This window comes from Camelus dromedarius, chromosome 29 (assembly GCF_036321535.1).
Source record: "Camelus dromedarius isolate mCamDro1 chromosome 29, mCamDro1.pat, whole genome shotgun sequence".
In the NCBI taxonomy this organism is placed as follows: domain Eukaryota; kingdom Metazoa; phylum Chordata; class Mammalia; order Artiodactyla; family Camelidae; genus Camelus; species Camelus dromedarius.
In genome coordinates this window covers 20,882,129-20,904,114 of record NC_087464.1, presented here as the reverse complement: position 1 = coordinate 20,904,114, position 21,986 = coordinate 20,882,129, and the positions used below count along the sequence as shown (strand labels likewise).

The 21,986-nt window shown below is 58.1% G+C and overlaps 1 protein-coding gene across 1 annotated transcript in view; it reads right to left on the bottom strand.

Moving 5' to 3' along the window:
* ADAMTS7 (ADAM metallopeptidase with thrombospondin type 1 motif 7) overlaps positions 1-21,986 on the bottom strand; it is a 40,559-nt gene that overhangs the window by 2,404 nt on the left and 16,169 nt on the right. The window contains exons 8-23 of the mRNA XM_064480660.1: positions 20,812-20,955; positions 12,682-12,826; positions 12,055-12,147; positions 11,517-11,662; positions 10,030-10,199; positions 9,641-9,774; positions 8,594-8,714; positions 7,123-7,367; positions 6,717-6,858; positions 6,001-6,127; positions 5,365-5,578; positions 3,642-5,042; positions 2,462-2,614; positions 1,826-1,999; positions 1,598-1,744; positions 495-657 (exon numbers count right to left, since the gene is read on the bottom strand). Of these exons, the coding sequence (XP_064336730.1) occupies positions 495-657; positions 1,598-1,744; positions 1,826-1,999; positions 2,462-2,614; positions 3,642-5,042; positions 5,365-5,578; positions 6,001-6,127; positions 6,717-6,858; positions 7,123-7,367; positions 8,594-8,714; positions 9,641-9,774; positions 10,030-10,199; positions 11,517-11,662; positions 12,055-12,147; positions 12,682-12,826; positions 20,812-20,955 (3,719 nt within the window). The remainder of the gene's footprint in view (positions 1-494; positions 658-1,597; positions 1,745-1,825; positions 2,000-2,461; positions 2,615-3,641; positions 5,043-5,364; positions 5,579-6,000; positions 6,128-6,716; positions 6,859-7,122; positions 7,368-8,593; positions 8,715-9,640; positions 9,775-10,029; positions 10,200-11,516; positions 11,663-12,054; positions 12,148-12,681; positions 12,827-20,811; positions 20,956-21,986) is intronic.

The following is a 21,986-nucleotide window of genomic DNA, read 5'->3' as shown; positions in this document are numbered from 1 at the left end:
GCTGGGGGTGGCTGGGCTGCAGGAAGGAAGTGAGTATGTGTTTGTGTGTCCAGCTGCTAGGAGCCTGCAGGACCCCAGGAGGGAAGCCCCTCCTGCAGTTCCATTGCTCACTCTGGGCAGTGCTCCTCTGGCCAGGAAATGGACAGGCGAGAGCCGGGGATGGGGGCTCACCCAGGCCTGTCTCAGGGACATACCTGGCCTCACTCAGGGTGTCGGGGAGGGAGTAGCTGAGACCCAGAGGGAAAAAGAGCTTGGCCAAGGTCACACAGCAGCCTGGGGGCCAAGGCAGCTACCCCCACTCCTCCCTTGAATAGAGACAGCTGCCTGAGGATGACTGCAGGGCTGGACCCCTCCTTGGCCACGACCCCAGCACAGCCTCAGCTTTTGCGAGGCACCCACTCCATCAGCCAGTGCTGTGGGGGCCATTGTTTGCTGATTCTCCATCTCCCACTACCGCCCCCCACCCCCAGCAGAGAGCCAGGTGGGGCACTCACGTGGCGGCTCGGTGAGCTCACAGTCCTGGGCCCCACACGGCCGGGAGCTCTCAGGCCAGGCCTCGTGGTCGCACTGGTCGCTGTCTTCCTCGGGCAGCCCGGTCTGGGTGTTGACGCACTTGACCAGGCGCCGCTGGACACCACCACCACAGGGGGCTGAGCACTGCGGGGAGCAGGGGAGGGGTGAGCATCCCCTTAGCCAGCCCTGCAGGGGGCATCGGGGGATGGGGGCAGCCGCTGCCTTGGCCAGGAAGCCGAGCTCCTCACTCCCAGGCCCACCTCTCATGCCTCCTCAGAAGGTCGGCCCCAAGGCCACTAGGTGTTCACTGGCGCGAGATGCGCCTGCGGAGCAGAGGGGCCGAGGGGGCCTGAGCGGCCTGGGCAGGGGCTCCGGGGCTGGAGGACCTGCTGCAGCCTGTGGGCAGCGGAAGGGATGGGGGGGGAGCTTCCTGAGCAGGGCCCATCGTCCTGAGCCAGATTTTGTTCTCATCAGGTGGGGTCTGGTGTTTTTATAAAGCTCTAAAAATAGACTTAATCTGTGCCAACTTTGTGCCAGGCCCTGGGCTAAGTTCTCATTGTGACCTCACTGAATCCCCACAACCTCATTTTACAGACAAGACAGAGGCCAGCAAGCCGTAGCAACCTGCCCAGGGTCCCTCAGCAGCCAGGGGGACAAGCAGGCCTGGCAGGAAGGTGTCCTGCTCACCTGAGGCCACACTGGCCACTCCCATACCCCTCCTGCCAGTCTGGCATTTGCTTAGTCCCCTGGACACCCCGAGTCTGTCACTTCTGCCCCAGGACTTTGCACTTGCTGTTCCCTGTATGCCTCTCCACATCACTGACTCCTGTGGGTCTCACTCTAAAGACCCTGAGGTCTCCCTCCTCAGAAGGCCTTCCCTGACATCACAGCGCATGTCTGTTTTTTTCAGTCTGTCTCCCTGGGAGGCCTAAGCTTCAGCAGGGTGGGGACCTCATCTGGCCACCACTGTATCTGCAGGACCGCAGAGATCCTGGTGCACGGGACACAGTGAACTCCTTAATGTGAACGAAGGACTGATTGGTGCCCACTGAGCACTGGTCCTCCCCAACGCCTGCTTGCTCACCTGGCCCCAGGGCCCCACCACCCACTGCGTACAGGGGTGGGTGTTGCAGGGCCGCGTGCTGTTGGGTCTCAGTGCCTCCTCGCAGAGGCCGGGCTCTGGACAGGTCACCAGACGCTGCTGCTCACCCCCGCCGCAGGCCTCGGAGCACTGTGAGGGCAGGGAAAGGGGTCTGGGCACTGCCAGGGTCTGAGGACAACCCCACTCCCATCCCAGTTCCCCAGGCCTCACCTCCCTCCAGGAAGAGATGTACCAGCTGAGGCAGGGCTGGGCCCCGCAGGGCCGGCGGGCGGGCGGCTTGGGAGGCCCCGGCTGGCAGTGGAAGGGCCGCAGGGGCCGGAGGTCCCGTGTGTCCACACACTGCACGTCCCGCACGGAGGAACCGCCGCCACAGCTGCGGGAGCACTGGAAGCCGAGGGTCGTGTTTGTGGACACAGCGCCCCACGCGCGTGCACATGCAGGACCCGTGAGGAGTGTGACCGGGCAAGCACTGGACCACCCCCCGCCCAGGGCCAGTCCCTTCAGAGTCCCAGGAGAGGCCATGGCTGATGAGCCTCGGGCAGCATGGCCAGGGGCCGCCCCAGGATGGGACAGATGGAGAAAGAAGAACAAAGGAGAAAGTGAAAGCCGGAGGGCAATGGAAAGAACAGAGGAAAGGATACAGCCAACAAGAGAGGGGGCTTGGGGCAGGCCGAACCACACAAAGATGAAACGATTCGAAAGAGACAGAAATTACAGTACAAAGATGTGCAGCACGGAGCCTGTCCCGACCCCCACTGGTGGCTGTGGCTGACCCCAAACACCAGCCATGGGCCCCGGGGCTCCACCCGTGCCCCGAGGCTGCCCGCCTCCTCGGTCCTCACGCACCTTACTCCAGTTACCCGTGTGCCAGGCAGCACAGGGCCGCAGGTGGCAGCGGCGGGCGGGCTGGGGCCGGCCAGCAGGGGCGCAGTCCTCCTCCCGGCCGGAGCTGCAGCGCACGGGCCTCCAGACGGCACCCAGGCCGCAGGTGGTGGAGCACTGGGGGCAGGGGGTCACGGGCCATGAGGGTGGGCAGATGCCTACACCTTCCAGGCCCACCGTGAGAGGACTGCTCATCAAGGTGGGTGGGACCTCAGTGGAGTCAGTGCCTCATTTCCTCATCTGCAAAATGGGCTCCTCTACCCACCTCCCAAGGGGACCATGAGGATGAAAAGTCAACTCCTCTAGCAATCAGCTGTCCCTACTCACAAGAGACACAGGTGAGGTGGCCCAGCTGTCCTGACAAGGCTTACTGCTTCCCAGGATCACTTGGGAAGGGTTTCTCACTGGGCCTCAGCCTGAACCTCCCGCACCAAAACTAGGGATCTGAACAGAAGCAGTTCACTTCCCCCACAGAGACAACATGGAGATGCTGGGGTGGGGATGGGGGGCACAGGCCAGCATCTTTCCACGCAGTTCAGATCCTCACAGGCCCCTGACAAAGCAGGTGGGGCCACTGAGGGGAGAGCCAGGTGGCAAGAACTGAGCTGCACCTGCTGGAGCCTTGGCCAACCCTGGTGGGCCTTGCTGGGCGGGGCCGGGCCTGGGGGGCATGGAGGGGGCCCTTCCCCGACACAGCTATTTGGAGTAAGCTCCCTGTCCCTGGGAGCACTCAAGCCAGAGAACGAAAGGGCCGTTGCTCCTGGCTGCCCCTCATCTGCGCCTGCCCTGGCTCCCCGGTGGCCCCCTGTGCTACTCAGGAAGGGCCTTCGGGGACTCCAGGGACCCAGGCCCCTGGCTCTACCCTATTGCTCAGAAGAGAGGCTGAGGCCCGATGGGGCAGCCTGGCCCGAGGAGCACATGAGGACAGTATGACTGAGCGGGACCACGCTCCTCCCACCTCAGAGCCTCCACCCACCACGGGCTGTCAGTTTCCAAACCCCAGAATCCCCGTCCCCCCGGGAGGCAGGACAGACAAGGCCTGTATACCGCTCTGCTCATTTTCAGATGCGTCTGAGTCAGCGAGGTCCTGCTGGACCCCCAGCCGCCCGACCCCCTCCCAACCACCCCCACCCGCACCACTTGCCTTGCTCCAGTTTCCCACTTCCCAACTGGCATTCTTGGCAGCCGGCAGGTTTGCGGGGGGCCCTTCCTCGGCCAATCTGGGGTCCGGAGGCCCAGGGGCTCTGCTGCTGTTGGCTGGATTGTCCTGGGCTGGTGTGGACAGCCACACAGGGCGTGGGGGTGCCTCAGGACTCGGGGACCCAGGCTGGCCCAAGGGGCCCGGGCTCAGGGTGGTCACCCAAGGCGTGTGCCCTAGGTTGATTGGGGCCCCCAGAAGGAAAGTTCCCGGCACTGCCAGGGTCTGCAGGTCCTGAGGAGCCAGTCCTGGGGTTGAAAGGGTGGGAGTCCCCGGCTCCAGGGGGCTGTCCATGCCCCGAGTGTCTGGCAGAGCGGCTGTGGAAGGAGGAGGGGGAGGAGCGCCCCCCACTGTGGGCCACAGCTCACCGTCCACAGGCACCAGGCTGCCCTCCAGAGCTGGTTCCCAGGCCACAGTCCTGCTTGTCCACAGCTCTATGGGGTCGGGACTAGGAGAGGGGTGGGTGGGGCTGATGGTGGACCCAGCAGGCGACGTGGGGCTGGGTCTTTGGGGGAGGTGAGGCGCTCTTCGGCCTAAGGCTTCCTCGTTGTCCTCGGAAACCTCATTGGTCCTCTCCCACCAGGGAGGGGGTGGCTGGCTCTGGCTGTCCTCCCCTCCCAGGAACTTATTTTGGTCCCCAGGGGCAGCAGGCGTCTCCATGCCGACTGAAGTCGGGGGCCAGGGCAAGCTGGGCAGCCCAAGGTCTGGGGCTCCAATGGGGGCCTCATCCTCAGATAAGAAGTTGGCCCAGGGGTTCCCAGGGGTCTGCTCCGAGGGTGGGGGTGTGGAATGGCCAGTGTGGGTGGGCTGAGGGGCAGGGGACCAATCTCCCAGCGCCCCCTCCTCCTTAGTCCCAGGAGGCTCTGTGGCAGGCATGGGAATGCCCATGGAGGGCTCAGCAGGACTGCTCGGAGGTGGGGGCATCCAATCCCCTGTGCCCGCCAGGTCTGTGTTGGGCTCCTCGAAGGGCCCGTAGGACAGGTCCTCGTGGAAGTTAATGAAATTGTAGTCATAGTAGAAGTCATCAACGAACACAGGCCCCGGCAGGCCCAGCTCGGGGTCCTCCTCCCCGATGGCATTGCCCATGCCAGCCGGCTTGGGTGAGGAGGCGGGTGGAGGGCGTGGGGCCAGGCGGCGGGGGATGAAATCGATCTCATTGAAGAGTTCATGGCTGGAGGAGCCGCTGCCTGAGCCTTCAGGGCCCAGCGTGTCCAGAGCCCACGGGCAGGGGGGCAGAAGGCAGGTGGCCTCGCTTGTGGGCCTCTGGGCTTCATCGCAGGGGACACCAGTGTCATTGGTGCAGAGGATGCTCCGGTGCTGAGTGCCTGGCCCACACGTCACCGAGCACTGAAGGGAAGGCGCGGGTGAGGGACTCAGGCCAGGAGAAGCTGGGGCCCAGCAAGGCACCTTGCCCACGGCTCAGTGTCAGCGTGCGGGGCCTCGGCCAGTCCCCTCTGGCCCTGACCAGAGACCATGGCATGTGGCTGTGGCTCACTAGAACATCCTAGCCCAAGGTTTGGGGTTTGGGGCGGGGCTGGACTTAGAATGCCCCAGCCTCCCTCCCACCATGGTGCCTAGCAGTAAGGGCTCCCTGAAGGCTGTCTGCCTCCCTGTAGCCCAAGACCAATGGGAGAACCAGGGACAGGCCTCCTCCCATTCTGATGCTCACCCGAGACCAGTTCCCCACGGCCCAGGTGGCTGGACAGGGCACATCACGATTGCAAGGGGTTTCAGCAGAGGGCCGGGGCAGGTGCTCACAGGCAGGCAGCTCCAGGGCGCTCTGTTCGTCCAGCCCCACACTGCGGATGCAGAGCACAGCCCGGCGGGAGAGTCCCCCAGGGCCACAGGAGCTGGAGCACGGCTGCCACTCACCTGCCCACCACCTGTGGGGAGCATGCGGGTGGCATCAGCGTGGTGCCGAGGGACTCCCAGGCACTCACGGTTCAGTCAGGGTCAGGTCTAAGCCCAGGGGATGATCTCCGGCCCCCAAAGCCCATGACAGGGCATAGCCCCCTTTGCTCCTGCCACATTCACCCCTGGGGTACCTGGGCAAGACCTGAGGCCTGTGTCCACATCCAGGGACCCAAACACAAGTGAACAGGGATGCCCCTGGCTGGTGCTGGCTGCCGAGGGGGATCCCAGGCCCAGGCTGAGGTCGGCAGCAACCAGGGGCTGAGGCTTCAGCCTTGGGAAGAGAGGCCAAGGGCCCAGCTCCTTCTGCTTCTCTCAGGGACCCCAGATGAGGGACAGCTAGGAACCAGGCACCCGGTGGGAGCAGCAGTAGGGGCAGGGGGGCGGAGCTCACCGGGCTGGGCAGGGCTCCTCGCTGCACTTCCTCTGGCGGTCATCCGGCCGGCCCAGGGGGTCACAGTGTCTCTCATCCACAGGCCCCGCCTGCCGTTCAGTGCAGTGCACGCTTTGTCTCTGCATGCCTGGGAGGCCACGGGGGTTTAGCCTAGGCCTGGCACCCAGGGTGCTCCTGCCCAAGCCTCCCTGCACCCAAAGACCCACTCTGCTCAGAACCCTTCCAGAACCGGGCCTCACTGCCTGTCAGGATGAAGGCAGGCCCTGCTGCCCTCTCCTCATTGTCCTCCTGGCCATCACCCCAGCCTGAGAGAGGCAGCCCAGTGTGGAGGTTCAGTAGGACCACAGGGTCCTAGCCGGGAGGTACTGGGCCGCTCCCTTGGCCTCTCTGAACCTCAGTGTCTTCATCTGTAATTGGGTGTAACAATAATACCTGTCATGAAGCCCGGGTGTGAGGACAACACGCGGCCACAGATGTGCAGGCTCAGCCACGATTTGGCAACTAGTGCCAAACCCAACCACGGCCTCACGCCACCGCCACATACAAGGCGGGGCTATTGCTGGCCCCATTTTATAGATGGGGAAACTGAGGCCCGGAAGCAGCATTCCAAGCTCATAGTGGCCCAGCAAATAAGCAATGAACCAGATGAAGCCGCGCACTGCTGCCCAGAGACAAAGGCCCTGCTGGGCAGCAGCTGTGCCCAACCCTCGCCTTACCTGTGCCACAGGTGACTGTGCACTTGGTCCAGGGCCCATAGTGCCAGGAGAACTCAGGCGGCTGGATCTGGCCGTGGCCATCTGCCTCCCTGTGGATGGTGTACTCGTAGCGCACCCCAGGGTTGCTCTCCTGAAACAGGAGCTGGGGCAGGTGGATAGGGCCCTGTGAGCACAAGGTGTCCTCTTCCTCCGCCTAGGACCTGCTGCCCAGGGTAACCACCCTAAAGGACTGACCCCAGCCACCTCTTGGACCATGGGGCCATTTTAGAGATGAGGAAACAGAGGCAGAGGTGCCAACAGTAGGACCGGGCTCCGTGACTGCCGCGGGGCTCACTCCTGCCATAGGGCAGGGTCCCACGGACTCCACCTCTGCTCCTCCCCTACCTGGGCCCTGGGAAGCAGTCACCTGGATCCAGACAGGCTCGTCGGTGGGACCGGGGGACGTGAGGTTCTCCCAGTTGCCTGTGCGTGCGTATGTGAAGGTGGTGCCTGCCACCTGGTAGTCCCCGTTCCACTGGATGGTCCACCCACCGTTGAGGAAGTACTTATCCGGGTCCTCGCTGCGCAGGGCCAGGAAGTTGGCGGCCTCGGCCACCTCCTCAATGTGGATCTCGCGAGCGCCAGCTGGGATCAGCCCCACGTCCACGTAACCTATTGGCCAGGGGTGGTGGGTAGGTTGGGAACAGAGATAAGAGGTAGCTGTGCCCTGCCCTCACCTCTCTTTCCACTTGCCCCCACCTGCTGATGCCAAAGGTCCCACATTAACTGAAGATTCTGAGTTCCCCACTTAGATCTGTCCTAGGTCACCAAAGCCTCAGAAGGGCCCCTCAGATCCTGCCCTGGTCACTCCTCTCTGGGTGACCCACGCCCCATCACTCCTCTCTGCAAGACCTTAGCTGGTGTTGGCACAAGGTGGGCCTATGTCCTATCTTGGGCCACCACGACCTTTCTAAAAACCCAGTTGACGGGGCCTTTCCCCTGGCCTGTCGTCCTCATGCCTACACGGCCTGTTTCTGTTCACTGAGTGGCACCCATCATGTGTGTGGCATTACCCTGAGGACTTTACACATGTAATGACCCTGTGACATAGGTACTACAGTTAGCCCCATTTTACAGATGAGGAAACTGAGGCAGAGAGGTTAAGTAACTTTCATGAGGGTTCTGCTGGGATGTGAACCAAGCTCTCAGATCAGAGTTTTAACCACCAAGCAGGACTGTGTGCATCTCTGGATTATGAAATCTAAGCTTGCTGGCCTAGATTTCAAAGCCCCATGACAGCGCCCCCTTCCTTACAGACAGGTCCCTAGACAGAGCAGGATCCTTCTCTCCTCCTGGCTTTGCTGTGCACAAGCTCTTTCCTCCAAGTATAATGCCTCTCCCTGTCTCTCCTGAGTCTTTTATGATTCAGCTCAACTTCCACCTCCTACAGAAAGTCTTCCCTGACCTCTCCAGGTCAGGACCTCTTCCCCAGCGCTCTCACAGCCCTCTGGGCCTCCCTCCACTGCATCTGCTACAAAAAAAGATCAGACTGTGAGCGCTTCACCTCCAGATCTCCCTCACCTAGCGCAGTTGGCACTTAAGCAATGTGTGCAAAACAGGCCCTGAGGTGAGACAGTGGAGCTGGGGGAGTGTCTGAAGCTTCATAGCCCAGCCTGGGATCCCTGAGGCAGGAGGACTCCCTGTGAGGGCAGGTCTCTGCACCTGGGCCTGAGTGCCCCGGCTCCTGCCAGGATCCGGGGCGAAGCAAGGCAGCTTCCCTGCTTCCCATCTCTAGCCTAGGTGAGGACCGTGGTGGCCACGGGCAGGGGCTCATGGGAGACAAGGAAGGGCCACAGGTCAAGAGCACGCTGCCCCCCACCAGCAGTCCCACTCCATACCCAGGCCCTCGGCCTCCTCGAAGGTCCCGCTCACGGTGTGACAGGTGGAGCCATTGCCGTGACACACGCCGCAGCGGTCCTCGACAGCACCCGAGTCAATCTCGAAGTCACAGCCCACATTCTGCAACATATGGGGAGGGGAGGCCCCTGGTGCTGGGCCCCAGCCTCGGGGGCCTGCCGGGGTGGGGAGTGGGGGCACCACCACAGTCATGCCCTCTGACCCCAGGTAAACCCCTCCACCTCCCTGAGCCTCAGCTTCCTCAGGTGTGAAACAGGGAGAACTCGGACCATGAAGGTGTGTTGTGAGATCTCATGAGACACGAGACAGGAGAAGTGTTCTAAGAGGCCACAGCAGGCAGCGAGCTGGCACAGACTGGGCTCCTGACCAGTGCGGACTGGAATCTCCCCAAAATGGGAATCAATGTCAAAGGCACGGGCTTAGCACCTCCTGCTGGTCCTCCTAGGAGCCCAGGCCTCTACACCCAGGGGCTTTCCTTCCCAGGAGCAGGAAAAGACAGTGGCTGAGAATCCGGGCAGGGGGAGCGGCCGCACCCGCCGCCGCCGCCACTGCTGCTGGAAGTCATTGTCAGCGAACACTGACGCTTTCCCTACCCGGCCCTGAGCCCTCGTGGCCCTACGATGACCTGTTAGATGACCGCATTCAACCCTGTGACGTGGATACAGGGACGGTCTCCTCTCTATCACAGAGGAGCCGCTGCCTGTGTCATCCAGCCAGCAGGTTGAGCCACCGCCCAAGCTCTGGTTTCTGGGCTGGGGCTGGGCCGGTGCAGGCCAGCACTCAGAAGCCGTGGGCAGCCAGCAGGGATGAGGAGGGAAGGCCGTGGTGGAGAGGCTTGGGGGGCAACGCCCGATGGTGTGGGGGCTCCATCCCCAGGAGGAGTGGTGGGGGCTTTGCAGAGAGGTGATGGGAGACCAAAGAGCTTCACTGGCAGAGCTGGGATGCCCCATGGTACAGCCTGGGGAGGGTGGCCTGAGGAGGGGGTTGGGGCGGGCAAGGCCAGAGAACCTCCTCCCAGCCAGACACACCTTGCAGATGCCGTTGATGCAGAGGTCACGGCTGGCCTGGCCCTGGTAGCACGGGGTGCCGTCGACCACAGCGTCCCGCAGCTTCTCGGCAAAGTACTCATTCGAGGGCCGGCAGTGCAGCTCGCAGGGGTTCACTGGGGGCCCGAGCAGAGGAGCCATGAGAGACAACCCAGGCAGGAGTCACGGAGGCCACTGGGAAGACCACCTCCACGACACGCATCAGCGGCAGGCTGGAGGCTCGGCCGGGCTGGTAGTCTCCGCAGGGCTGCAGACGGGAGCTAAGGGGGAGCGGCAGCCCCGGCAGACAGTGGCTGTATCCCTGGGCAACCCTGGGCCCTCCAGTCCCTACCCCTCCGGGCCTTAGTGTCCCGATGGGCAGCCGGACTCACCGTCATTGACCACAGGCACCCACGTGTGCAGCTGGCCCTTGTACAGCATAGCATCGAAGTGGCTGCACTGGACTTGGCGGAAGGAGGGGCGGCCGGTAGGGCAGGCCTGCAGGTTGCACAGGCGGAAGCGCTTCCGCTCGCCCACGCAGTATTTGCCCCTGTATTTGGGCCTGTGGGGAGGGCCGAGGTGGGGGCAGTCAGTGCGCGGTGACAGTGACCGCGTACCTGGATCCAGAAGTAGGTGCTCGGAGCGAGCAGCTCCGCCTGCATCCCTAGCACCCGGAGATTCCTGCTGCCCACCCTCTGGCCCAGACACATTCTCCCTGCTTGAAAGGCTCTCAGAGAAGGTGACAGCAGAAAGCCTGGGCTCTGCCCCCAGCCTGCTGCGTGACCTTGGCCAAGTCTTTGCATCCTCTGGGCCTCGGTTTCCTCATCTATCAAATGGGATAGGGGCTGCCTCTACAGAGGGCTGTTGAGAGGCTAGGCCAAGCTGCAGACGTGACTGGCACTCGCCGGAGGGGCTACTCCAAGTGTCCAGCCCATGAAGCCCGGTGTCCTGACAGCCTACATGTCAGCAGACGCTTTCCTGATGGTAGCCCAGGTCAAAAGGAAGCCCACCAGGCCTGGCCCAGCCCAGAGGTCTGTCCCCGAGTAAAGGCTGAACCCCAACCCCACCCCATCTGGGTAGCTGCCCCCAACCCAGCTCAGACCTGGTGGCTGAGAGGCAGGGAGGGGCACAAGCACACAGCCCTAGAAGGACCCAGCTCTGAGTCCCACACCCACCTTAGGGAAGCCTAGTGAAGGGGGCTCATCCAAAGGTGCCGGGCGGCCCCTCAGTCTAGCGCACAGCTGGCCCCCGCATCTCCCTGAATCTTCACATCACCCCTCTTAGATGGGGAACTGAGGCCCAGAGGGATGAAGTCACTCGCCCCAGGTCACAGAGCAACCCTCCCAGGCTGACCAATTCTCCCAGCTACCTCCAGTCTCGTCTTGGACCCACGTGTAGCACTAAGTGGCTCTGTTTACTGAGCACATGCTACAGACTAGCTGCAGGGTGACAGCTTTCCCTGCACGTACTGCATTTAGCCTTGACAACTCCCGGATGGGTACTGCTGTTGCCTCACCACACACTTTGTCTGGAAATTGAGGCCCAGAGAAGGGGTGGAGAGGGGATTTGAACCCTGATCCATCTAAGGTTAAGGGTCTAAGCTCTTAGCCACTGCCCTCTCTTGCCTCCCTCCTGCAGCCATAGCTTGTGTGGCCTCGGAGGAGTCCCTCTAGTCTCTGGGCCTTAGTGTCCCCCTCTCTGCAATGGCAACTCAGTCAGCCTTGGGGGCACTCCTAGAAATGACCAAGGTGGGTCTGGATACTCCAGGCTTGGCTTCCATGGGGACACTTCTGAGAGTGGGAGGCTGGGACAAAGCCAGGGTCCCGGCAATCGGCTGCTCAGGGTGCTGGACTCCACCTGCCCCAGGCCCCACACTCACACAGGTTGCGTGCACTGCCGCTCGGCGCTCTGCACGCCCACGCCGCAGCTCCGCGAGCAGACGGACCAGGCGCTCCAGCCAGACCAGCCACCGTCCACGGCCTCGGGCCGGAAGCCCACAGGAACGCACTCCCCATTCAGACACCACTACCGAGACAAACAAAGGTAGCACCACCCCGCCCCAAGCTCCTCATTCTGGTGAGAATGAGGTGGGTGGAAGGCCTGGGAAGACCCAGAGGGGAAGGACCTAAGGGGTGCGGGAGTCCCCTTCCAGTCACCCAAGACCGAGACCCCACAGTGGAGCCGAGCAAGGAATAAAACAGAGCCCACGTGCTCTCTGGGCTGCAGGTGTCTTGAAGAATCACCCAATCAAGCTCTGGCCCAAAGCCTCCATTCTGCAGATGGGCACTCGGGCCAGAGGGTGCTGAGGGTCTGCTAAGAGCACGGGCAAGCCTGCGAGCCAAGGCCGACCCCAGGCACGAACACAGCAGGGAAGCTCACCTCTCACCCCCTCCACAGCTGGACTGCGGGGCCCCTACCTTGCTCTCCCCACACCTGGTACCGTCCACAGCTGCATCCAGCTTGGAATGACAGGTGGTCCCCACGGAGCACCAGAGTGTGTGGCAGACATTCTGCAAGGAGGACGGCAAGGGCCACAGCCTCACCTCCTCCCCGGCACTGCCGCCTGCCCTGCCCCCTCGCTATTCCCCTCTTTGGGTCTGGCACATGTTGGGGTCTATAGATGGAACCCCCAGAGGTCCCCTCTTGTCTTCTTTTGACCAGGTGGTGTGGGGGACCCTGGGTTGGGCCCCAAGGCTTGGGTTTGCGTCCCCAGCCTGCTGATCCTTCTGGTTGGAAGCTGCAGGGTCCCTGACATGCCTGTGGCCATTGCTTTGGGCCATCCTCCCCAGGACCCTGTGGTAGATTTCCTTTTACCTCTTACGATCCAGATCCAATAGGTGAGGGGCTTGCCCAAAGTCCCACAGTTGGTAAATGGTCCACCCAGAATTCGACCTGGGTCTGTGGCCACCCAACCCCGCGGCCTCTCCCATGGGCCACTTTATGTCTCATGGGCATCACGTGTGGGCCAAGCACAGGCCAGGTGGGGTCTGCAGGCAGCTGAGGGCTCTCCAACTCTCCCCTGCCCACACGTGCCCCACACTCACGTCCATGTCATCACAGAAGACAGAGTAGGCCCCGTACTGGAGGCGGCACTGGTGGCCCACGTCATAGAGGATGCCAGGTGGCACCGAGGGGAAGTCGATGACATCCTTGGCAGGAGAATCGTCCAGGCAGAGGCCCCACCCACGGCTGCAGAGATGGGACAGGAGTACGGAGTGAGGGGAACCAACAGGGAGGCCTCAGCCTGGCCAGGAGGGCAGGGGAGGTGGGAAGGGACTTAAAGCCCTAAACTTACAGAAGAACACGAGCCTCCTTGCTCATCTGACCTATTCTCTAACCCAAGCTAGCGTGAAAGGCCTCCCCAGCCCCTCCCACCCATCTCCAGGGCCCTCCAGCTGGCTGAACCACTATCCCTGCCCTCCAGTGCCAGGGCTCTCCACGGACTGCTCCCTGCACCCACAACACTCTCCCCAGGATCCTGCCCAGAGGCCCCTCCCTCTAAAGCCTCCTGGACCACTAAGCCCTCACATAACCCTGCTCTGAGTTCCTGCAGCTTCCACCCCTCAGCCCGGGATCTGGAGACCATCACGTCACAGCTGATACAGCAGCAGGCCTCTGGTGGCCCTGCTCCGGGCTGAGACCTAGGGTCACCTGTGGGAAGACCAAGGCCTGAAGGCTGCCCCCTGCTCAGCCACCAACCTGGGAGAGAGCCCAGAGGCAGCCCTGCCTGCCAGGCTGTCTGCCTCCATCACTCCCTTATTTACTCCTGCCTTCCTCCTGCCAGGATTCCCCGGCAGTAGAACTTGGGGTCCCAGGCTAAGCAGGGTAGATGGAGGAAGAAATCCCTAAGTTTTCCAGTCTTGGACACTTGAGGGTGACTGGTGCCATGACGAGCCAGGACAAGCAGGGGGTCCTGGTTAGGACTGAGGGACACATGGGAAAGAAGGGCAGAGGCTATGGATGCTGGGTCTGGCTGGGAGGGAACGAGGAGACACCGCGGACTGTGGAGGAGCCGGAGAAAACGGAGGGGCCAAGAAACAGGCCAATGTACAGCCCGTGTGGGGAGAGGCTGGGGGGCAGCCAGCCACTGGGATCCTGGAGTCCAGATTTCAGAGGCAGAGGTCTGGGAGCTGTGACCCCAGGCCAGGTTGGGTGGCTTGTGTGGTCTCCTAAGTCCCCTGGCTGGTGGCAGGGCCCTGCATCCTTGAGAGCTGCAGGGAGCAAAGCCTCAGTGACTAGACTCCTGCTGAGGATCCTGGGGACCCTTCTCCAGCCTGGACCCCCTGTGCTAGCTGGAAATGGACCCTCTAAAACGGGCTTCAGCAAATGAGCAGGCGTGGGACCCAGCCCGCTGCCCTGGGTGAGTGCAGGCCGGGCTGGCCCTGGGCGCTGAGCAAGCTCTCTCACCTGCCCCTCACAGCCCCCTAGGCAGAAAACCCACCTCGGCATCTCCTGACACACCCAGGGCCGGGGCAACCCACCTCTTGCTCCCAATCACTCGTGATGGTCAGGATCTGATGCCAGGCCAGGCTGCCAGTGCCCACATGTGTCTACTCGCCTGGCTGCTCTCGGTGCAGGGCTCCTGCCATCCGACCTCAAGCCTGGCCTCAAATACTTCACCCCAAAAGTAAGTTCAAAATCATGGCAGCTGAGGCCTGACAGGGATAAAGGAGTTTTCTGATTGCTGGCCTCAGCCTGGGGGCACCCTGGGCCTGTACCCCGGGGCAGAGCAGCAGCTGAAGGAAGCTGTCGGGGGTGAGCTGCAGGGTCAGCCTGACCCTGGGGCTCCTTTCCCTCTGGCAGGACACAGCTCAAGATGTGGCTGGGGGGCTGGCCCACTCCTCTTACTCAGACCTAGCCAGGGGGCTCTTCCGACTGGGGCTCCAACATGCCTCAGCCCTGCACCGACCGTCCCAGGCCACATCCAGCCCTCCAGTTTCCTAGATAGGACCCAGGGCTGATGTGCTGTGCTGTCAAGCTCTCGTGGGTCTGCTGCTGGGTGGCCAGAGCAACAATCACCTACCAAGGCCGTCAATGGGCATGAGACGCTGCAGGCCTGAAGGGCCCTCGCAGGATAAGGGCCAGGTTCAGGCCCAGATGCTGACTGTGGAGTCAGACCCCAAGTTCCGCTCTGCCCAGCTACGGGTGTTGTGTGGCCTTGGGCCATCCTTCACCCACTCTGGGCCTTCACATCCTTATCTGTAAGGCACTGAGGCAGCCTCTGTGATCCCAAGCAACAGAGGTATAAATAGCAGCATCTACTTGGGAAAAGTCACACGGCCGGCCGGCCGGCCGGCAGCCGGCCCTTCCTTCCTCCGGTCGGCACACCGCCAGGCCCCCCTTGCTGCTGGCACATGTCAGCCCTTCCCCTCGGGGCCCGTCCTCGCTCTAATTATAGCGGGGCTGGGCAGCCCCACATGGGGTCAGAGAAGACAACGGTGGCTCCGGTCAGAAGTGTCACTCCCACCTCAAGGACTGCAAAGAGCTTCCCATCGTCTGAGAGGGACCTGTGTGCCCCCTCCCCTCCCACCCCAGGGCCCGCTCATGGAGTCACCGGATGGTGGGGACGGGGGTGAAATGAAGGGCCTGACACACAATCAGGCCTGCCTCTCTCCTGCAGAAGTCCTGGCTGCGAGGGCATGAGTGAGGGGGCCTCCCCTCCCTCGCCCCAGGTCCAAGTAGTGGTTCATGAAACGAGAGGTCCCTCAGGAGACAGCAGGGTCCCTTAAAGCACTCTCAGCTCAGAAAGGCCCTTCAAGTTCTTCAGGTTGACCCTCTTGGACTGGCCAATGCCCACAGGCTCCAGAAACTTTCCTCCAGCCCCACCACCACCTCCTGAAGATTCTCCACCCCACCCCACACTTCTGCACTGCCAGCCCTTGACCACGCCATGCACCCCACCTAGAACATCCTTCTTCCTCAGGATGCTCCATTAGTCCTCACAGGGCAGTGCCAAGGCTCCTTCTAAGAGATGATGTCCCTGACCCTGGGGGTGCTGGTGCCCCCTCTAGATTCCTACAAACCCCCACAGGGCTGTCTGCCACAGCACTTATCACCCAGCACTGTCACACGTCTGCCCCCCTCCAAGATGGTGAGGGCCCTGAGGACAGCTACACTGTCTCCTCTCCCGCTGTCCCCCAGGGCACAGGACACATTAGTATCTTGGCACAGCAAGAGCGCAAGTTTGAGACCAAGTGGCAGTCACTAATGTCTGGATCTGTGCAGCCCGACAAACATCTATTTGCAGGGAGCAGAGGAGCGCTGGGTCCAGTGGGGAGAGAGGACAGTCTGAATGTCTCTGAGACTTACCTCTCTGAGCCCCAGAAACACTGCCTGAGCCCACCTGACACCTTCCTTCTATGAATCTTGCTCATTCTAGCCCCCCACCCTGCCTAGGTAGGGCCTGACCTCTGTCTTCTGCCCCACCCCCAGCAAGGAGACGGAGGGCGCAGGAGTTAGAGGACAGGCTGGTACCACGCTCCCCCTCTGAGCACTCCCCCCGCACCTGTCCTAGGCCTTGTCATCCCCTCCTGCCAGACCCTCCAGGATGGCAAGGTGAGAGTGTGACCACCCTTGGGAAGATGAACTCCCCTCCCTCCCCAGCCCCCTCTGTCGGCCTCACGCATGTGTCTATCTTCCTTCTCCTCTCGGGCCAAGGCTCTGGGAGGCCCTGGCCGGCTCAGGCTCTCACCCTCTCCTCCCACCCTCGCCCCAGGCCTCCAGCCAAGTCCCTCACACATTCCAGCAGCTGAATGAAGACAGAGACGCATCTGTCTGTCTGTCCTGAGGCCAGGGTGCTGGGTGGCACCCTGGGTGGAGGCAGCCTCGAACAAGCCCTGAGCGTGTTGCATGGGCGGCTACTCTCCTGATTTCCCAGCCATTCTCTCACTCTCAGCCCCCACATCAGGAAGGAAATAGACCCTGGGGACTATTTCAACCCTGCTCTCCCTGACCGGGCCACTTCTCTGGTTCAGGTCCTTATCACTTATCACTTGGTAGCAGTGATAAGAGTCATGAAGCATTGAATGCTAACCACGTGTCCAGTGCTGTGCTACACACTTCACATGTCTGCTCATTTAATCCTCAGAGCAACCCAGGAGGCACTCCCATCATTATCCCCAGTCTCCCAGGCTTAAGGGCTAATGTAACTTGTCTGTCAACACGGGTAGAAGCCTGGGCGAGAGTCCAGGGTCCTAACTATCAAACTGAACTCCTCTCTGCTTCTAGTCCCATTCTCCACCCAGTAATCCCTCCTCTATTGGAGCCCAGAATCCTTGGTCTCACATCCATAACAGACCTGGTCACATCCTGGCTTCAAACCCAATGAATGAACTCCTAGAAAATACGGCCCATTGAGCAGACACAGATTTATTTCCATTCCCTTCCAGAACCCTACTAAGATGACAGTAAAGGAATAAACAAAGCATAAATCGACAAGGACAAAGGGCAAGGGAGAGGTGATGACGGCAGATGAAAGATGTCAGCAAAATTCTAGAAGCTGAAAAGCAGATGATTGAGCAGCAGCTAACTTAGCAGAGCAGTGAAAGCCAGGAGCCAGTCCTGCAGGGAGAAAACACCCAGAAGTGGGACACTGGAAGGGCTCAGGAATTAGGGCCCCAGGGATCCCTGGAGGCCTGGGTGCCAGTAGACTGAGGACAAGAGCTTGGCTGAAAGTCTGTTAAGACCCCATCAGACCCTAGACCCCCCCTCCCCCAACTCTGTGTGGCCAGGCGATGGCCACCACCCGGCCTGGTAGAGGGCCGGGGTCACTCTCTGGCAAGGGTGAGTCAGGAGATCTGGCCCAGGAGCACCTGACGCAGCAGAAAGCCTGAGGAAGAGGGACCTACAGAGAAAAGGGGACAAGTGAACACCTACACAAGGAAGCTGAGATAATGGCCAAGCTCCTTCCCCATTTAGAGGCCAGAATGCTGGAGCCAGACTTATATCTTCCCAGGAAAAGACTAGAGAGTGCCTCTCTGGGAAAACAATCACTCAGGAAAATGACTCGAGATACCAACATCTGACGATCTCCCAAAGAGACAGCCCCGTCCCAGCCAGCCTCAGCAGAGACTTGGAAAAGTGCTGCCCAGTCCACAGACCTCCTGACCGCCATCCCAGAGCCTCCTTCCACAGAGGGAATACAGCCACCATTTTAAGAAAACCTTTAACGTGAAAGAAAGATTCTTTAAAAAAAATAACTCAAAGGAAAGAAAGACACTACAGAGAGCAAAAGAAAAACATTAAATCTCCATAAATAATACCTTCAGAAAGATAAGATGCTGCACCCATGAAACTAGGACAGGATAATAAAAAGGAGTATTTAGCGAATAAGAAAGTTCAGGAAATTAAAAGTACAATTTTAAAAATTTAAAAATTTAATAGAGGGTTGTAAGGTAAAAATCAAGATGTCTTCCAGAAAACAGAATGAGACAAAAAGTTAAAAGTATAAAAATAAGAATGTGAGAGAGAACAGCTGAATATGAACAGTTCCATAAGGAGAAAATAAAAGAAAGATGATTGTCAAATAACTAATATAAGAACAATATGCCACCAAAAAGCTACTACAGCTCAATGAATTCAGTGAAGTTACAAGATACAACATTAATATACAGACATCTGTTGCATTTCTATACACTAACAATGAACTATCAGAAAGAGAAATTAAGGAAGCAATTAGCATTGCATCAAAAAGAATAAAATACCTAGGAATAAACCTGACTGAGAAGGTAAAAGACCTGTACCTGGAAAACTAGAAAACACTGATGAAAGAAACTGAAGATGACACAAACAGATGGAAGCATATACCTTGTTCATGGACTGGAAGAACTAACATTGTTAAAATGATCATACTACCCAAAGCAATCTACAGATTCAATGCAATCCCTATCAGAATATCAATGGCATTTTTCACAGAACCAGAACAGATAATTTAAAAATTTACATGGAAACACAAAAGACCTTGAATAGCCAAAACAATCTTGAGAAAACAGAAAAGAGCTGGCGGTATCATGTTCCCTGGCTTCAGACTATACTACAAAGCTACAGTAATCAAAACAGCATGGTACTGGCACAGAAACAGACACATAGATCAGTAGAACAGAATAGAGAGCCCAGATATAAACACACTTATGGTCAATCTATGACAAAAGAGGCAAGAATAGATTATGGAGAAAAGACAGTCTCTTCAATAAGTGGCACTAGGAAAACTGGACAGCAACATGTAAAAGAATGAAATTAGAATATTTTCTCACACCATGTACAAAAATAAACTCAGAATGGATTAAAGACCTAAACGTAAGACTGGAAACCATAAAACTCCTAGAAAAAAATACATAGGCAGAAAACTCTGACATAAATCGTAGCAATATTTTTTTGGATCTGTCTCCTAAAGCACAGGAAATAAAAGTAAAAATAAACAAATGGGACCTAATTAAACTTAAAATTTTTGCATGGCAAAGGAAACCATCAACAAAACAAAAAGACAACCTACTGAATAGAAGATATTTGTAAATGATATGATCAATAAGGGACTAATATCCAACATATATAAACAGTTTGTACAACTTAACATCAAAAAAACAAACAATCCAGAGGGGAGGGGATAGCTCAAGTGGCAGAGCGCATGCTTAGCACACATGAGGTCCTAGGTTCAATCCCCAGTACCTCCTCTAAAAATAAAGAAATAAACCTAATTACCTCCTCCTCCAACAAACAAAAAAAATTTCTAACTGAAAAAAAAATGGTTCTGCCAATTAAAAAATAGGCAGAAGACCTAAATAGATATTTTTCCAAAGAAGACATACAGATGGCCAACAGGCACATGAAAATGTACCCAACATTGTTAATCATCAGAGAACTGCGAATCAGGAGATACCACCTCACACCTGTCAGAATGGCTATCGTCCAAAAGAGCACAAATAGAAAATGTTGGCAAGGATGTGGAGAAAAGGGAATCCTTGTACACTGCTGATGGGAATGTAAATTGGTACAGCCACTGTGGAAAAAGCACAGAGGCTCCTCAAAAAACTAAAAATAGAACTACCATATGACCCAGCAACTCCTCTCCTAGGTATGTATTCGAAAAAAACAAAAACACTAATTTGAAAAGATACATGCACCCCAATGTTCATAGCAGTATTATTTACAATAGCCAAGATATGGAAGCAACCTAAGTATCCATCAATAGATGAATGGATAAAAAAGATGTGGTACATACATACAATGGAATGCTACTCAGCCATTAAAAAAGAATGAAATTTTGCCATTTGCAACAACATGGATGGACTTGGAGGATAGTATGCTAAGTGAAACAAGCCAAAGAAAGACAAATACTATAATCACTTTTACGTAGAATCTGAAAAATAGAAGTAGTTAATATAACAAAAAAGAAAAAGACCCATAGATATAATAGAGAACAAACCACTGGTTACCAGTGGGAAGAGGAAAGAGGGGACAAGATAGGGGTAGGGGATTAAGAGGTACAAAGTACTATGCACAAAACAAACAAACTACAGGGGTATACTGTACAACACAGGGAATATAGCCAATATTGTATAACTGTAAGTGGAGTATAACCTTTGAAAATTGTGAATCACTATTTCCTACATCTAAAACTTCTATAATATTGTACATCAATAATACTTTGATTAAAAACAAAACTTGTGCCAATCATTTAAATGTTTAATTTGTTTTCACTTAGATTGAACAGCAAATAAAAAATACCACGGCAAATCAAGGGGACATGAAAGAAAAGATTTTTTTTTCAGTAACTTTAATGGCACGTCTTCCCTGCTTTTCACTGGACCCTGCGGCCATGTGGCCAGCCGGGCACCGCTTCCGGCTTCCTTTCCTATCCTGTCTAGCTCCCGTAGCCTCACTCAGTATCCCGCTGTTCCCAGAAAATGATCCCACCCCTCACGTCCCGGGCCTTATACCAGTGCCGCCTCTACCAGGAACACCACTCCTCTCCCGCCTGTACGCTATGAACTCCTGCACATCCTCCAAGGTGTAGCTCAGGTGGCCCTTAGAAGCGGGCATTCGGGACCCCGCCCCATCTTTATGTGGTGCCCCCGTGCTTCCCTCTGCCCTGGCACTGAGGGCTGCTGTCTGCATCTCCCCATCGGACCTTGGCCTCTGGGGCTTGGACAAGGCCCCGGGCTGGGGGCAGGACTTACTCGAGGAACCTGGTGATGTACTCGCGGCTGCAGCGGGACCAGGTGAGCGGAGCGGCGTCGTACAGGAGCTGTGGAGACATGATGAAAGGCCGTTTCCCAACGGGCTCACAGTCATTGCCGCTTCCGTCATGCTGAATGCCAAAACTGCGTGAGAGCACAGGCCCCAGGGGCGGGTGAGCTGTGGGAAGCCGCCGGCCCTCCCCGCCCTCGGACTTCTGCGAGGTGCCGAAACCTGGCTCCCAGGCCTGGCTCTGCCCCCAAACCAGTCTGTGGCCTTGGGAAAATCACGGCCCATCTCAGAGCCTCAGTTTCCTTAAGGTAAAATGTGGGTGTGACAACTAGGATCCCACGGGGCCCTCCTGCAGGTGCGCCAGCCTGAGCCTGAACTGAGTACCGGGGCCGTGGAGCAGCCCTGCCCCTGCAGTGGGCTGGCCAAAAAGGCCACTGTGGCCCCTGCAACCTCACTGGTACCAGGAAAGCAGAGGTCCTCCCACCCCTCAGGTCCTGTCCCAAGGCTGTGCACTGGAGTTAGGGAGTCTGAGCTGCTGTATTCCCCCAGGAAAGGTCTCAGGAGACCATCCTTGGGACAGACATGAGAGAAAGAGCATATCTGCTGAGCACTTGCTATGTGCCAGGTGCCTCACTAAGCACTTTCAGAAACTCTGCCTCGTTCAGTCCTCAGTGATGACCCAACACTGCTGGCCATGGAGCTCTCTGCGAGCCTGCCTTCGTTGGTTCCCAGACCATCTAAGATGCTGCCTTATTCACAGCTAAACAGCCTGGGCACGTGGCTGAGGGCACGGGCCAAGCTTAGGCATAACAGCCGCATGTAAAGGTGTCCAATGGAGGGAGCCTTGGACATCACTGAATCCAACCTCCTCGATCAACAGGGAGCACATAGAGGCCCAGAGAGGGCGTGGAACTTGCCTAGGGTCACAGAGCAATTAGGAATAGGGGGGTGGTAGGGACCAAGAGTCAAAAATATAAGCAGTGAGGGCAACAGGAAGGGACAAAGACTATGGTGACTTTCTGACCCATCTCAACTCCACTTCAGATAAGACCCACTCCAGGCCAGGTGGGCCCCTCTCCTATCTAACAGGAAAGCAGCCTGGCTGTGGGGTAGGGACACTTTAGGGACAGCACGTGGTCAGGCTGGGCTCATTCCGCCAAGGCAG